At 45.7% G+C, this 15,411-nt stretch overlaps 2 protein-coding genes across 2 annotated transcripts in view; both read left to right on the top strand.

The window, feature by feature from the left end:
• Positions 1 to 11,614, top strand: part of iqgap2 (IQ motif containing GTPase activating protein 2) — a 41,587-nt gene extending 29,973 nt beyond the window's left edge. The window contains exons 20-37 of the mRNA XM_028995747.1: positions 1,180 to 1,263; positions 1,347 to 1,418; positions 1,506 to 1,575; positions 1,651 to 1,859; positions 2,057 to 2,209; positions 2,536 to 2,699; positions 3,205 to 3,429; positions 3,857 to 3,941; positions 4,082 to 4,314; positions 5,494 to 5,626; positions 6,355 to 6,457; positions 6,637 to 6,778; positions 7,635 to 7,722; positions 7,839 to 8,051; positions 8,565 to 8,725; positions 8,969 to 9,112; positions 9,780 to 9,888; positions 10,927 to 11,614. Coding sequence (XP_028851580.1) covers positions 1,180 to 1,263; positions 1,347 to 1,418; positions 1,506 to 1,575; positions 1,651 to 1,859; positions 2,057 to 2,209; positions 2,536 to 2,699; positions 3,205 to 3,429; positions 3,857 to 3,941; positions 4,082 to 4,314; positions 5,494 to 5,626; positions 6,355 to 6,457; positions 6,637 to 6,778; positions 7,635 to 7,722; positions 7,839 to 8,051; positions 8,565 to 8,725; positions 8,969 to 9,112; positions 9,780 to 9,888; positions 10,927 to 11,040 — 2,502 coding nt within the window. The 3' untranslated portion in view covers positions 11,041 to 11,614. The remainder of the gene's footprint in view (positions 1 to 1,179; positions 1,264 to 1,346; positions 1,419 to 1,505; positions 1,576 to 1,650; positions 1,860 to 2,056; positions 2,210 to 2,535; positions 2,700 to 3,204; positions 3,430 to 3,856; positions 3,942 to 4,081; positions 4,315 to 5,493; positions 5,627 to 6,354; positions 6,458 to 6,636; positions 6,779 to 7,634; positions 7,723 to 7,838; positions 8,052 to 8,564; positions 8,726 to 8,968; positions 9,113 to 9,779; positions 9,889 to 10,926) is intronic.
• A 458-nt stretch (positions 11,615 to 12,072) lies between these two features.
• Positions 12,073 to 14,942, top strand: f2r (coagulation factor II (thrombin) receptor). Its single transcript, XM_028995790.1, has 2 exons — positions 12,073 to 12,354; positions 13,091 to 14,942. Exons 1-2 carry the CDS (start codon positions 12,270 to 12,272, stop codon positions 14,257 to 14,259), a joined length of 1,254 nt encoding a protein of 417 aa, XP_028851623.1. The 5' UTR covers positions 12,073 to 12,269; the 3' UTR covers positions 14,260 to 14,942.
• Positions 14,943 to 15,411: the final 469 nt, after the last annotated feature.

Raw genomic sequence — 15,411 nt, 5'->3', positions numbered from 1 at the left:
TTGGGAAACATGCAACAGCTTTTTCACACCTGGATTTTGGGGATCCTCTACCATTCCTCTTTGCAGATTCTCTATAGTTCTGCCATGTTGGATGGTAAACATTGGTGGAAAGCCATACTTACGTCTCTCCAGAGATGCTATATTGGGTTTAGCGGTTAAGGAATCGGCCCCGTAATCAGAAGGTTGCCGAGGTGCCACTGAGCAAAGCACCGTCCCCACACTCTGCTCCCTGGGCACCTGTCATGGCTGCCCACTGCTCATCAAGGGTGATGGTTAAAAGCAGAGGACACACATTGTGTGCCATGCTTCAGTGTATCACAATGACAATCACTTCGCTTTCAAGTCAGGTCTCTGGCTGGGCCATTAAAGAGAAGCCACTCCTTCATTATTTTAGCTGGTCTCAGGGTCATTGTCTTGTTGGAAGGTAACAGTCTGAGGTCCTGAGCGCTCTGGAAAAGCTTTTCATAAAGGATATCCTTGTACTTGGCCACATTCATCTTTCCCTTGATTGCAACCAGTCGTCCTGTCCCTGTAGTAAGACAGCCCCCCCCCCTGGAGCAACATAGGAAAAAGTTCTATCTTGGTCTCATCAGACCAGAGTATCTTATTTCTCAGCATTTTGGAGTCCTTCAAGTGTTTTTAGCAAACTCCATGCAGGCTTTCACTTCATGCAGGCTTTCAGGCTTTCATTTCGGACCACTCTGCCATAAATCCCCGACTGGTGGAGGGCTGCAGTGATGGTTGATTTTCTACAACTTTCTCCCATCTGCAGACTGCATCTCTGAAGCTCAGCCACAGTGATCTTTGGGTTCTTTCTCACCAATGCTCTTCTCCCCCGAAAGCTCAGTTTGGCCAGACGGCCAGCTGTATGAAGGGTTCAGGTTGTCCTAAACTCTGCTCTGACATGCATTGTGAGCTATAAGGTCTTATATAGACAGTGTGTGGCTTTCCAATCACAGCTGAACTCTAATGAAGGTGTAGAACCATCTCCATCTCATTTGTTTTGCTTTTGTAGTTTTCTAGTATTGGATAAATGTTTCAGGAGAACACCCCAAATGACGTGCTATAGCCATACTGGTTCTTTATTATATTTCCTTAAATGTCATGAATGGAAATATTTACAGAAATCCTATGAATGTTGCAGAGGCCTCAGAAAGTGATTCTTGGTTTGGTTTGCAGGCTGCCTGGAAGGGTTGTAAACAGAGGAGGGCCTATACAGAGTGGACGAACATGATGAAGAACAACGAAGCCTCCATTGTGAAGGTAAACACACACTTAAAAGGAACGCCTTGGGCTGCGCAAGATACAAAATGATGAGGGCTTCATCTATGTTTGCGTCCCTCCAGATCCAGACTGTGGTGAAGATGTGGATGGCCCAGAAAAGATATCGCAAGAGGCTGCAGTACTTCAAAGACCACGTGAGACCCTCAAGCTTCATGTTGAATTTGTGCATGGTCAGGCTGTGTTCTCCTGCATTGGATTGTGAATGTGTTGAATGTGTTCAGGAGAAGGAGATTGTGAAGATCCAGGCTTTTTGGAAGGCCAACAAGGCAAGAGATGACTACAAGACCCTGAGTGAGTTGGCAACCCCCTTATGAAGTACAGGAGCATCATGGATCATAAGCCCTAATGCTAAATGTGTGTGTCCAGCTGGTGAACAGCACCCTCCGCTCTCAGTCGTCCGTAAATTTGTCCACCTGCTGGAGCAGAGCAGCCTGGACCTGCAGGAGGAACAGGAAGTGACTCGGCTCAGGGAGGAAGTGGTTACCAAGATCCGCTCCAACCAGCAGATGGAGAAGGACCTGAACGTGATGGACATCAAGATCGGGCTGCTGGTGAAGAACAGGATCACGCTGCAGGTTGGTGTCTGCATCAAAATGCTTTCCCAGCATGCATTTCAATTAGTTGGCAGCTAACAGTCTCAATTAAATAAAAATAATTGACGATTATTTACTTTTTGCTAGTTTTGCGCAGTAGGGCTAAGAGTCTCTGTACTGATCTCAGATCAGAATCATTGCTCTCAGTGGGCTGACTGGCATTTCTGCTGTGTTGCCAGGACGTGGTGTCACACAGCAAGAAGATGACGAGCAAGAAGAACAAGGTGAGCAGAGAAGACCTGTCTGCTGGTGACAAGCAGGGCATCAAGGGCCTGAGCAAAGACAAGCGCCGCAGACTGGAGGCCTACCAGCACCTCTTCTACCTTCTGCAGGTGAGGGGGGCGGGGTCAGATGAAAAGTCCCTTCCATCAACATTGCTGTGCTTAGAATGCATCTTCTGAGCTGAAGAATCCATCCTGGAAAATGAATAACTTTTGCATTCACATCAACTTCAAAATTGACGTTTTTTAGACCTTGAAGAACATCTGTAACATTTGCATGCTTCTCCTTTCAAAGCCAGATATGATGCAAGGGTTTAAAAAATCCCATAATGCATTTCACAAATGTATTTCAATGAACTTCTAAAATGAGGACAGTGTTCAAAATGCAGGATAGTGCACAGAATTCAGAATTCAACCTCTGACTTGTCCCCACACAGACCAACCCATCCTATCTGGCAAAGCTCATCTTCCAGATGCCCCAGAACAAATCCACCAAGTTCATGGACACGGTGATCTTCACCCTGTACAACTACGCTTCCAACCAGAGGGAGGAGTACCTGCTTCTCAAGCTGTTTGAGTCAGCGCTGCAGGAGGAGATCAAGTGGGTCACAGCTAGGGGTTTATAAGCAGCTCATACAACAGTTTATACCATGCTACCAGCAGATTACTACAGTCAGGGGCTGTGGAAAGACTGGACAAACTGGGTAACTGCCCAGTGTATCAGACCACCAGAGGGCGCTGCTTTACAGGAGCGAAATCACTGAATGATCAGCAGTACATGACAAATGTATTTATTTTTTTTTTAAATCTATAAAATATGAACACTGTCTTCCTATTTTGTGCAAAAGAACTAGAAGGGAATCATGGTGCCAGTAATCATTCATAAATGACAACACATGGATAAAAGTCGGAAGATGTAAGAGGATAACGAACAATAGAGTAATAAATGGGAAAAAAGGGAGAGAATGTTGGAGAGAACGTCTTCCACAGAGGATGGTCCAGAAAAAGATATCCTGTAGAACAAAGAGAAATGAAACAGAACCATGACACAATTCCTGGAAACGTGAGCGATTTAGTTTTTTTCTGGTCTCTTTGTTTGTGCGCAGGTCCAAAGTGGACCAGATCCAGGACATTGTGACAGGGAACCCCACGGTGATAAAGATGGTGGTGAGCTTTAACCGCGGCGCTCGGGGCCAGAACGCCCTCCGCCAGCTGCTGGCCCCCGTGGTGAAAGAGATCATCGAGGACAAGAGTCTCGGCATCAACACCAACCCTGTGGACATTTACAAAGCATGGGTCAACCAACTGGAGATGGCTACTGGAGAGGCCAGGTGAGTGTGTACTAGGGGTGTTGAAATTAATCTTATAATCAATGCAGAGCAGAACATAATCGCTTATTTCATAATGATTTTCTGTCTTCAGCATAAAAGCTCTCATTAAAAAGTTGTACTGATCTGAGTACAGCACCGTTTCAGATAGGACTTTGACCTCGTCCACACAGACGTTGAAGATTTTTGCTGCGTTTTGTAGTTTTGTATGTGATGTGGCTCAGCTGGTGTCTACTGCAGCCCAGCATGGAACCTCCACAGCTGAATCTCTACAGACTGTTTGATTCGTGGTAACATGGCTCCAGGGCTCCATTTTCATTCATAGCTTCATAATTTCAACATTTCATATCCAGAAACATTCATCTCCAGGTTTGTGGACCATCTGGTGCATCACTCCATGCTTTCTTTGTGTGCTTGCTTTTGTGTACAGTTATGGTATGAGGTACATTGCAAAAATTCTGAAGAACACCCTCCACGAGAAATTCCCAGACGCAACAGAGGATGAACTCCTGAAGGTTAGAAGTTGATTAGATTTCCTGGTACTTCAGCAGCATTTGTTCCCCATCGTGTTCTCCACCCTTTTCTCTGTCCGGTTCCGTAGCGTTCTCCAGCGCCTTTTGGAATGCTCTGTCTATGTGACGTTTTATCTGCGCAGGTCGTGGGGAACCTGCTGTACTACCGCTACATGAACCCGGCCATCGTGGCCCCGGACGGCTTCGATATCATTGACATGACGGCTGGCGGGCAGCTGCACTCGGACCAGCGCAGGAACCTCGGCTCCGTCGCCAAGATGCTGCAGCACGCGGCTGCTAATAAGCTGTTTGAGGATGAGAGTGAGCACCTGGCGTCCATGAACAGCTACATCTCCCAGACCTACAACAAGTTTAGGTGTGTGTGTGTGTGTTTTGCTCCTGTTTAGATTTGAACTCAACCATTTGTTGTACTTGGGGGTGGGTCTACAACACTGCATGTTGTTGATTTGTTTTTTTTTGTGAGTCTTGTGTGTGGGCATGAGAAGGCTTGTATACGGTGGCCCAGAAGGATCAACACAAATGCAAAAGCACCAACAGAGGTTACACACAGTGAAAGTTACGCACAACAGAAGTTGCGGACACATACAGTACAGGCCAAAAATGTGGACACACTTCTCATTTGTGTGTTTTCTTTATTTTCATGACCATTTACGTTGGTAGATTCTCACTGAAGGCAACAAAACTATGAATGAACACATGTGGAGTTATGTACTTAACAAAAAAAAGGTGAAATAACTGAAAACATGTTTTTTATTATAGTTTATTTGCTCTGATTAATGCTTTGCACACTCTTGCCATTCTCTCAATGAGCTTCAAGAGGTCGTCACCTGAAATGCTTTTCCAACAGTCTTGAAGGAGTTCCCAAAGGTGTTTAGCACTTGTTGGCCCCTTTGCCTTCACTCTGCGGTCCAGCTCACCCCAAACCATCTTGACTGGGTTCAGGTCCGGTGACTGTGGAGGTCAGGTCTCCACTTTTTGTTAAGTACATAACTCCACATGTGTTCATTCATAGTTTTGATGCCTTCAGTGAGAATCTACCAACGTAAATGTCATGAAAATAAAGAAAACACATTGAATGAGAAGGTGTGTGCCTTTTGTATTCATGCTGTGGCATTTGCATTTGTGTTGACCCTTCTGGGCCACTGTACTTTTACCACGCCGGATTGCAAACAGTCAGGGCTGGTGCCGCTGCCGCCGTTTGTTTTGCATGGATCTCTGTTTGAATTCCTGAAGCTGCTTGACCTCAGCAGAGATTGAAAACAGGAGATAACAGACCGCCAGGGAGTCTGCTGTTGACGTAAGCCCTCTGTGACAGAGGTCACCGCCAACCAGTTTTTCAGGATGGGCTGGCGAGTTTTGGAGGGAAATCGTTGAGTCAGGTAAACGAGGAATGATGGACAGGAAACGAATTTGTGTGCAAGTGCGCCATCAGCTGAATGGGGAAGACTCTTCCCCTCCAATACGGCCATGACTCACTGCTTACTGGTATGTATGTATATGTGTGTGTGTTCACTGTGTTCTCTTTGTGTTCCAGGCTTTTCTTCCAGTCGGCCTGTGATGTTCCTGCTCCTGAGGATAAGTTTAACGTGGACGAGTACTCTGATATGGTGACCCTCAGCAAGCCCATCATCTACATCTCTATAGAGGAGATCATCAACACACACTCGGTGAGGCAGACTGTGTGTGTGTGTGTGTGTGTGTGTGTGCACAAGTATACAATGCAGGCCAGTCAATTAGGGATCAGCATTCGTTCCTCTTTGCATCCTGTCCGACTGTTGACATAGTGTGTTGTAACCACGCCCCCTTATCCAGCAAGGCCCACCACCCCACACAGACATACCGTAAACTTAACATGTCCAATACATGGTCAACCCCCAAAGCATAGGGCGTTGTGACATCATTTCCCTCTGTCTGCATATTTTGGTGTCTGTTTCTGTCCAACATGATCTGAAACATCTGGGAAAGTCTGGTGTGGCGCTCCGTCGTGTCCCGGTTTCTCACTTGTGCCGGCTGTTCCGGGAAGTCCTCGCCCTGTGTCTGTCTTGGTTTTTTTCAAATTGATATGGTCATGATTATAAAATGACTTGAACGAAATGTCATTGGTTCAGTCAGTAAAGACCTGAAAATGTCATGGAATTTGAAAAGATAATTTTTTCAGGCCTAGAAAAGGTTTGGAATATGAAATAAACATATAAAGTTATGTAAAAGTCATTGAAATTGGATTAACACATGAATGTATAATGATGTTCATAGCTCCCATAAGACTGGGCAAGAAACGTTTTTCTCTCTGAGAACCGAGTGATCTGACGTTTCTATCACTGCTTTAATTCAGATCATGTTGAGACTGTATGTGTGTGTGTGTGTGTGTGTGTGTGTGTGTGCGTTTGCGTTTCAGCTTGTTTTAGAACACAAAGAGGCAATTTCTCCAGATCAGAATGACCCTCTGCACGAGCTCCTTGATGACCTTGGAGACGTGCCTGATGTTGAATCGCTGCTTGGTATGAATACAATTTCCTGTTGTTTTCATCACTGCAACAGAAATGTCGTTAAGTGTGCATGATCGGATAGTATCTTAATACCTTAATAACTCCATCTTAATAACTTCCGAACTTCAGAAATGCTAGCTACAGACTGCTCAACCTGTTTGATCTTGTCCTTGTGTCTAATGACCAATCAGGTGAGGACACTGTGGATCCGAGTGACCCCAGCAAAGAGAACACACTGGCCCAACTGGCCAAGACTGAGGTCTCCCTCACCCTCACTAACAAGTTCGAGCTTCCGGAGGGAGATGACAAGGACATGAAGGGGCTGATGATGAAGTACGTGAGCTGCAAATGGGTTAATCAGTTACAGAGACAAGAAGTTGTGTTTGTTATACACCCACGAGATCAGTGTATCACCTTCTCCAGCAACTAGTACTTTAACATCACAGCATTAAAGTAACTTTCCCAGCACTGAGATAACCCAACACACAAATATATGGCCAGACCACACATTAGGTGGATCTATGACACAGCAAGTTAATAAAGGACCGTCAGCAGCTACTGTCCCCTTCCGCCATCTGTTGCTGTGCACCAACACTGAATCTTTTCAATCCCCACACTAAGAAATTGTTTAGAACGACCTCTTCACCTCTTTGTGTCGACACATCTCTCTTTAACAGTGAAGTTTTGGCTGACACTGTTATTTACATGGAAGAGGGTTTTAATTCCCACAATTCCCTTCCACTTGCATGCTTCCTGCGTTTATCTCCCACCGGCAGGTCTGTGTGGTCCTGCTGTGAACTGCTGTCTCTTCCTTTATGCAGCGGGAAGTGGTGGGTGATAGTCAGGGTTATCTAGGTCCGAGCCCTTCATGCCGTTTCTGCCTCCTCTTCATGCTGTTCTCTGTACCTCTGCTGTCATGGAAAGCCCAAGTTTCCGTTTATTCGGGGTCTATCGTGAGGATCTGCTGGATTTGGGTAAACAGGAAGAGTGACTCATGTAGTCAAGACTCCCACATTCCAGAGCGATCAGAGAGGGCCGCTTCCATGTTGTCTCTCCTAGAGCCTTGTGCGATCTAGAACAAAACCCAGAATCCCAGATTAGGTTCTTTCGTTGTTCTTTTGTTGTTTTTGAGACTTTTCTGGAGTTTGGAAAGAGTGTGTAGCTGAGACTCACTTCGACTTCTGCACAGAACAAAGAAGCTGATCGTTGACGTGGTGAGAATCCAGCCGGGGGAGACGCTGCTCGAGACTCTGGAGGCCGCGGCCACCCAGCATCAGGTTAAGAATGTCCGCATCACACGCAGCCTCCATTAAAAAAAACAGCTAGAGCCACGTTGCCATGAACTAGTACAAGGATAGAAGTGGCGTGGTAGACGTTTTTGCACCGGTTGCAGGAGGTGGAACACCGCAGGCTGGTGGAGCGCGGTGTGGTGCAGGACGCTCAGGCCCCTGAAGGCCTGAAGAGCAGCCCGGCGGCGATGGAAGACCGACAGCTGCCCCTGGAGCAGAAAAAGAGGAAGATTACCCGGAACCTCCGCACGCTGGAGCAGGCCGGACTCGTCAGCAGCGCCAACCAGTACCAGGACATCATCAACGACATCTCCAAGGTTTCTGCTGGGGAATATTCCGTTCCATCTAAATAAGTGCTGAGAGATAAAGAGATAGCAGAATCACACTAGTATTTCTGCTAATGTGGTGTCATTTGTTTCACTTAATTGACTAATTTCACAAAAAATAGATCATTTATGTCACACATAGTACATAAATAACATCAATTCTTTAAATACAATTACGGCAGGTTTTCGAGATGCAGACAGCCCCATCTGGTGGTGATTCCTTGTATGACCCATAACGCTGATATGCATTTACAGCATTTATCAGACGCCCTTATCCAGAGCGACAATCAGTAGTTACAGGGACAGACCCCCCTGGAGACTCTCAGGGTTAAGTGTCTTGCTCAGGGACACAATGGTAGTAAGTGGGATTTGAACCTGGGACTTCTGGTTCATAGGCGAGTCTGTTACCCACTAGGCGACTACCACCCTAAGCCCTTGTGATTTGAAATATCTTGTTTTAAGCCATTATTCACCCAGTGCCTTTTAACCTCCTTGTTGCCATAGGACATTCGGTACCAGAGGCGCTACAGGCAGAGAAGGAAGGCAGAGTTGGTCAAGCTCCAGCAGACTCTGAACGCCCTCAACTCCAAGGCAGCTTTCTTCCAGGAGCAGATCAACTACTACGACATGTACATCAAGACCTGCTTGGACAACCTGGACAGGAAGTAAGCAGCATTGCACAGTTAGTCCAGTGTCCTTTAATGATATTCCTTATTCATGGACTCTCTGAAGTATTTTATGTTGCAATGTCCTTGTCTAACTCCCTATTGGTGCATTCACTACAATCATTTCTGCATTTGTGCTGTTCTTTAACATGCGTGTGTATGCATTTTAGTGATTTATGACAACGAGAGCGACGAATGGTGCTTAAACCGGTAAAAAACTGCTGCGTCTGCACACTTCCTCAGGAATGCTCGACGTTCCATTAAACTGGATAAAAAGGGAGAGGAGAAGGGCAGCCGGAAATCCAAACAGTCCTCTCTGAAGTACACAGCAGCCCGCCTGCACGAGAAGGGCGTTATCCTGGAGATCGAGGGCGTGCAGTCCAATCAGTAAGTCCCTTGCGCTCTGCATCATGGGAAAAGGTCACCAACCAGAGCACAAGTGTCAGTCCAGTCCCTCTGAGACGGGAAACGTCCGTCCTGTTGTGTGTGTGTGCTGTTGAAGTAAAGGCGCACATGGTTCCTCTGGGCGGGGAAATGTGCGGGATACAGCATCAGCACACTGGAGTGGTCCCTGCAGACTGAAGTCATGTGCCGGGGCTTTCCACTGTCCTCATCTCCTGCTGTAAACCTTCACAGATGGGAGGACTGAAAAAGTTATGATGTTATCTGGGTCTGTGTCCTAACATTGTTTATATTAATGTGTCCCTTTAAAACTAATGGCCCCACAATGAATCGAAATATTCAACAACAACATGATTTATTTCTTATATAGCCCATAATTACATACGGTATGTCTCAATGGACTTTAATAGACACCCCCCACACTGATTGACCTTGATTCCTCCTGGATCATGGTGCAATACAAAAGCAAAACGCACAAGAAACAACACTAACTGTAAAGTGTACAGATGTGTGTTTGCACTGGATGTGCAAATAATTGAATAGTAACAGGACTATTGTGACTACGGCTGATGAGGTCAAGCAGTACAAAAAAACATCATAAAATAGCATATGCATAATATCATATAAAGTAACTGTGTTTCCCCTCCTCCAGGCTGAAGAACGTCATGTTTGACATCTCGCCTACTGAGGAAGTCGGAGACTTTGAGGTGAAGGCAAAGTTCCTCGGAGTGGAGGTTGAAAAAGTTCAGCTGCATTTCCAGGTAAAATGGTCTACGGCCCCACCCCTTTGTGTTTGGCCCCTCCCCTTTCGCTCAAACCTACTTGTCTAAGCTCTGAGCAGACGAGGTTTGCAATCCGGGTCGGCTCACACTCCTTCTGCTGATTGATTGCATCCTGGTTCACACTTTGACCCCATCTGCGAACCATTTAACGGGAAATGTTAGAACAAAAGCAGTTTCCCGGAGGGGACAAAAACATAATTTGCAATGATGAATGATATTAAGGGTAATATATTGTGAACTTCCGTTGACGAGAAACTGAATGTTTTTGTTCTTGGGCTGGAAATTCAGTAAATTCGATTAATGTAGGTAAAGCATCCAGTCCGGCTGTATATTTCTTCAGCATGCAACTACATTCTCTTCCAAATTCATCCCTGCACGTTTAATTCATCCATTATTGTGTTATTTTAGGCTGTTATTTTCCTTATTTCCTTTAAATGAATTAACATTTTTCATAAGTCAGTACTCATTTACTATACAAAACAAGCTAATGGTTGAAAACTCGGGGCAGTGGTGGCCTAGCGGTTAAGGAAGCGGCCCCGTAATCAGAAGGTTGCCGGTTCGAATCCCGATCTGCCAAGGTACCACTGAGGTGCCACTGAGCAAAGCACCATCCCCACACACTGCTCCCCGGGCGCCGGTCATGGCTGCCCACTGCTCACTCAGGGTGATGGGTTAAATGCAGAGGACAAATTTCACTGTGTGCACTGTGTGCTGTGCTGCTGTGTATCACATGTGACAATCACTTCACTTTGCTTTGTTTGTTAACTAGAATAAGATGTCATGAAATGGAGTAAGAACCTAAATAAAAATGTGTAAGTTTTGATGTGAGGCTGGTTCAGTGGAAAGCCTTGCTGTTAAGCCTGTGTGCTTTTGGCAGATTAAGGCGATCAACGAGATTTATCAAACTTGGCCTACACCCCCTACACAGCTATAAAATGTCTCCAAGCTTGTTTTCTGCTATGATAAGATGAATGAAGGTGCAGCATTCATCTCTCATTGGCCTGGTTCTTTCCACAGGACCTGCTGCAGCTGCAGTACGAGGGAGTTGCCGTGATGAAGATGTTCGACCGTGCCAAGGTCAACGTCAACTTGCTGATCTTCCTGCTCAACAAGAAGTTTTATGGAAAGTGAAGTGTGCTCACGTGTGTGTGTGTGTGTGTGTGTCTTGTAAGCTTATGCAGTAGAAACGCCAAAGAGGTCTTAATTCCAGACGCTCTGTGATGCTTTTAAGCTGAGGTGTGTTCAGTCACCGCAGAGATTCAGGTTGGATTTTGTTGGGTTCTTCACTAATGCAGTTGCGAAACCCAAATGGGTGCGACATTCATTCGTGGTGAAGTTTCTTCACGTATTTTAATGGTCATCACCAAAACTTCCACCAAAAAAAAACGTTTTTATGTTTGACTAGATGATTGTAAATGAAATATGCAAGCTAGTTGTTTTTTTTTTGTTTGTTTTTTAATGATGCTGTTCACAGCACAGTTCTGGTCACTTGTTCAAGAGAAAAGAAAATGTTGATCTGAATGAAAATGCACAATGCACTACTGCCTCCTGTACAGGTGCTGACCGGTGCCTTCCACTGAGCTGAGAATATTTCTGGGCATTCGAGTTCTGTTTCTTTTTAATGTCTTCTGTTCTTTCTGACGATGTAAATGTGTCCTTTTAAAATTCTAATTAATTATTAAAGTCAATGCCGTTGTAAACTGTTTTTGCATCTTGTGTGTGTGTGTCAAGCAGCTCAAGACCTTCCTCTTTAGAGAATAGTTATATTAACGTGTAACGTTCTTATTGTATGACTTATGTACAGAATCTAAAAGTGAATAAAAATATTGTATTCATAGTTGAGGGTCCTAGTGAACCGGAATTGATCTCTTCATCGATGGTAACTTGAAAGCAGGTTGTAAGTCGCTCTGGATAAGGCCGTCTGACAAATGCATTAAATGTAAATGTAAGCAAACTGAGTATTGGCTAATGTTTTGAATTTATATAATTTATGCAATTAATGCATTATTCTTGAACTTGTATTCAAATTAAAAATGTTTCAACTAAATTCTAGAATTATTTTAAACAAATTATTTCTGTTTGCTGTCAGTCCTTAATAAAGTCCAGAATTTTGTCCTTAATAAGACACGTGGGCGTGGCATAAACTAAAAGGGGCGTGGTCAGGGAGACCGCGACGTCGAGTCGAAACGTACATTCAGGCTAGATAATAATACAGTTCCCTCGTCTATACTGCGTGTGCGCGTCCTGCTAACGCAGTAGGACCCGGGCGGCGACCGATCCCAGTCCGAACGGAGCGACTCGCGAGCCGAACCCCCCTCGACCTCAGCAGCCGGGCCGCCTTCCAGGACCACTCGGAAACGATGGACGGGCGCCGCGGCGCCGCGGCGGTCCTCGCCGCGTCGGCAGCGCTCCTGCTGCACGGCTGCGCCGCCCTGCCGGGCAACGGTGAGAGAACCGAGTAAAGTTACTCCGTTTACACTGGTAAAGCGAGCTAAACTTTTACTCAGTTTCAACTTGCAGAAGTTAACTTGGCTGCAAATGAACAGTAAAGTCGTTTCTAATGCCTCTAGTGTCCTTTTTTTTATCACGTTTTGCTTATTCAGATGAAACGTCTCTATTATTTAGTCTCAAACTTACATTTACATTTTATATTTACAACATTTATCAGATCGACTTACAATCAGTAGTTACAGGGACAGTCCCCCTGGAGACACTCAGGGTTAAGTGTCTTGCTCAGGGACATGATGGTAGTAAGTGGGGTTACCAAAAAGCCAGGAACAAACATAAAACTTAAAAAGTGTAATATTTGACTTTGAACTGAAGTGGATGTAAAATAATAATAATAATAATACAAAAAAGAATTAGAGATAAACAGAAAAAGCTACAGGGTGTTAGTAGCCTAGTGGGTAACACACTCGCCCATGAACCAGAAGACCCGGGTTCAAATCCCACTTACTACCATTGTGTCCCTGAGCAAGACACTTAACCCTAAGTTTCTCCAGGGAGACTGTCCCTGTAACTACTGATTGTAAGTCGCTCTGGATAAGGGTGTCTGATAAATGCTGTAAATGTAGTACTTAGGGACCAAATCAAATTGCACTAACTTTGTTTCTGTCCGTGATTGAGGATGCTTTTTTTTAAATGAATGGAATGAAGAATTTTTTGTTTTGAATGTAAACAGGGACTAAGAGCATCCTCAGGACTTTCTCCGCACGTTTTCTGGCCGTGACCGATGAGCCCATCGACTACCTGGACGTGTTGGAGGGCAGCAGCTCGGGGGCCCCTTCGGTGCCTAGAAGGGAACATCGCCACCCTGAGGTGAAGAAGCATTACTACGTCACACAAGAGGCCTCGGAGTATCTGACCGGGCCCATGGTGACCGTCTTCATCCCCACCGTGTACACCATGGTCTTCCTGGTCAGCGTCCCCTTGAACCTGCTGGCGGTGGCCATGTTCTCGTTCCGCGTGCGGCCCAAGAAGCCGGCGGTCATCTACATGCTGAACCTGGCCTTGGCCGACCTGCTCTTCGTCCTGCTTCTCCCGTTCCGCATCTCCTACCACTTCCAGGGAAACAACTGGCCGTTCGGCTCGGGGCTGTGCCGCGTGGTGACCGCGGCGTTCTACTGCAACATGTACTGCTCCGTCCTGCTCATGATGTGCATCAGCGTCGACCGCTTCATGGCGGTGGTCTACCCCATGGACTCGCTGGCGTGGCGCACCACGCAGACCGCCAGCGTGGCCTGCGGCGCCATGTGGTTCCTGTCGGTGGGCGGCGTGATGCCGCTGCTGCTGTCCGAGCAAAGCATCCACCTGGCCGACCTGCAGATCACCACCTGCCACGACGTGCTGGACGTCCACAAGCTGCGCAGCTACTACCTCTACTTCTTCCCCGTCTTCTGCGCCCTCTTCTTCTTCATCCCCTTCGTATTCACCAGCGTCTGCTACTTGCGCATCATCCAGGCCCTCTGCGCCGCCAACGTGGAGAACCGCGCCAAGAAGACCCGCGCCATCTTCATGGCCGGGACCGTGCTGACCGTCTTCGTGGCCTGCTTCACGCCCACCAACGTCATCCTGCTGGCCCACTACGTCCAGTTCATCCACAAGCACAGCGAGGGCTCCTACGCCGCCTACCTGCTGGCCACGTGCCTGGGCAGCGTCAGCTGCTGCCTGGACCCCCTCATCTACTACTTCGGCTCGTCGCAGTGCCAGAGGCAGGTGGCGGCCCTGCTGCGGTGCCGCAGAGCGGCGAAGCCGGAGCGCAGCTCGCAGTCCGGCAGCAGCACCCGGACCAGCAGGATGGAGACGCTGAGGAACAGCGTGAGCAGCCAGTACAGGAAGCTGATGGCCTGACGTGGACGCCGCACGTGAGCTACTGGGACTCGGCGAAATCGCCACACTCTGGATTCCCCGGATGGAGGGACGAGACGTGGGCTCCTCATATAGACCGAGGACATACGGACAGTGAGCTAGTGAGGGATGATGATCACATTACTTTCATACATAGCAAAATGAATTTATCACAGATTATTAGATTTGGGTTGGGATTATACAAACATTGTTGTCTGAAGTATGAAATATATATTTTTATATAATGATATATATTTTAAACATAATTGTATAGAAAAGCACAAGTGTAAGCGATGTGTCCAGCAGAGGAGATTCTCTGGGAGGGAGCAATTTTATTTAAAATAGAACTGAAATGTTTTGAAACTTCTGCTCATATATATGTATATGCGTTGGTCTTTTTCTGCTTTTAGGATTAATATGCTACATGAAAATATGGTTAGGTTACATTAAAAGTGTTATTATAGTTTATGAAGAGTTAGTCATTATTTTTTAGCAAAAAAAAATGTTGCTGCTTAAAGTAAAATGAAATTCATCTTTATATTGCATGTATTTATCTGTGGTATCTCTGTTTGTAATCATCATTATTGGTCTGTGATTCATTTTTGTTCCCTTTATTCTGTTATTCCTGCTCATGTTGGGCGGCAGGTCCGCACCACACCATCCAGATGCTTCAGCAATAAAAGTTTTTATCGAGTTCAAAGCTGTTTTTTACCCTGTATGGAGGGGGACGTTTGACAGAACTGGTGGAAGTTCTGCTGATGAGTAATGAGAAGCTAAATGAATCGTGACTGATTTTATTCGTGCCCCAAATGCATCGCTATGCACGGCAGCTTTTCCTGGTTACTTTCCGATCAGGCATGAGAATTGTAATGTCCAGCCTGCTCCTGATTCTCAACACAGCCATGGTCACATTTTTTTACAAAGATCTATGTTATCCTATAATATTTAGGAGAAATTAAACCAGAAACATATGAAGTTAATACAGTTTTATTGTTTTTCATTGTAGTAAAATTTGTTTTTCATTTGTATTTAAATAAATATAGCTCAAAGGTTGCACTCAAACATATTTACTAAAGTATAGATAATTATATTGATTTCATACCTCAAAGGTAGGTTTTTTTGTTTTAACACTGCAGTATTAATTTAACACCATAT

Source organism: Denticeps clupeoides, chromosome 11 (assembly GCF_900700375.1).
Source record: "Denticeps clupeoides chromosome 11, fDenClu1.1, whole genome shotgun sequence".
In the NCBI taxonomy this organism is placed as follows: domain Eukaryota; kingdom Metazoa; phylum Chordata; class Actinopteri; order Clupeiformes; family Denticipitidae; genus Denticeps; species Denticeps clupeoides.
The sequence above is the reverse complement of the archived record's forward strand: the minus strand, read 5'-3'. Positions and strand labels throughout refer to the sequence as shown.

Excerpts from the sequence above, each read along its gene's own strand:
- f2r (XM_028995790.1), top strand. The coding sequence starts at position 12,270 with ATGGACGGGCGCCGCGGCGCCGCGGCGGTCCTCGCCGCGTCGGCAGCG. Across the intron at positions 12,355-13,090 it reads CGCCGCCCTGCCGGGCAACG|GGACTAAGAGCATCCTCAGG; the intron begins GTGAGAGAACCG and ends GAATGTAAACAG.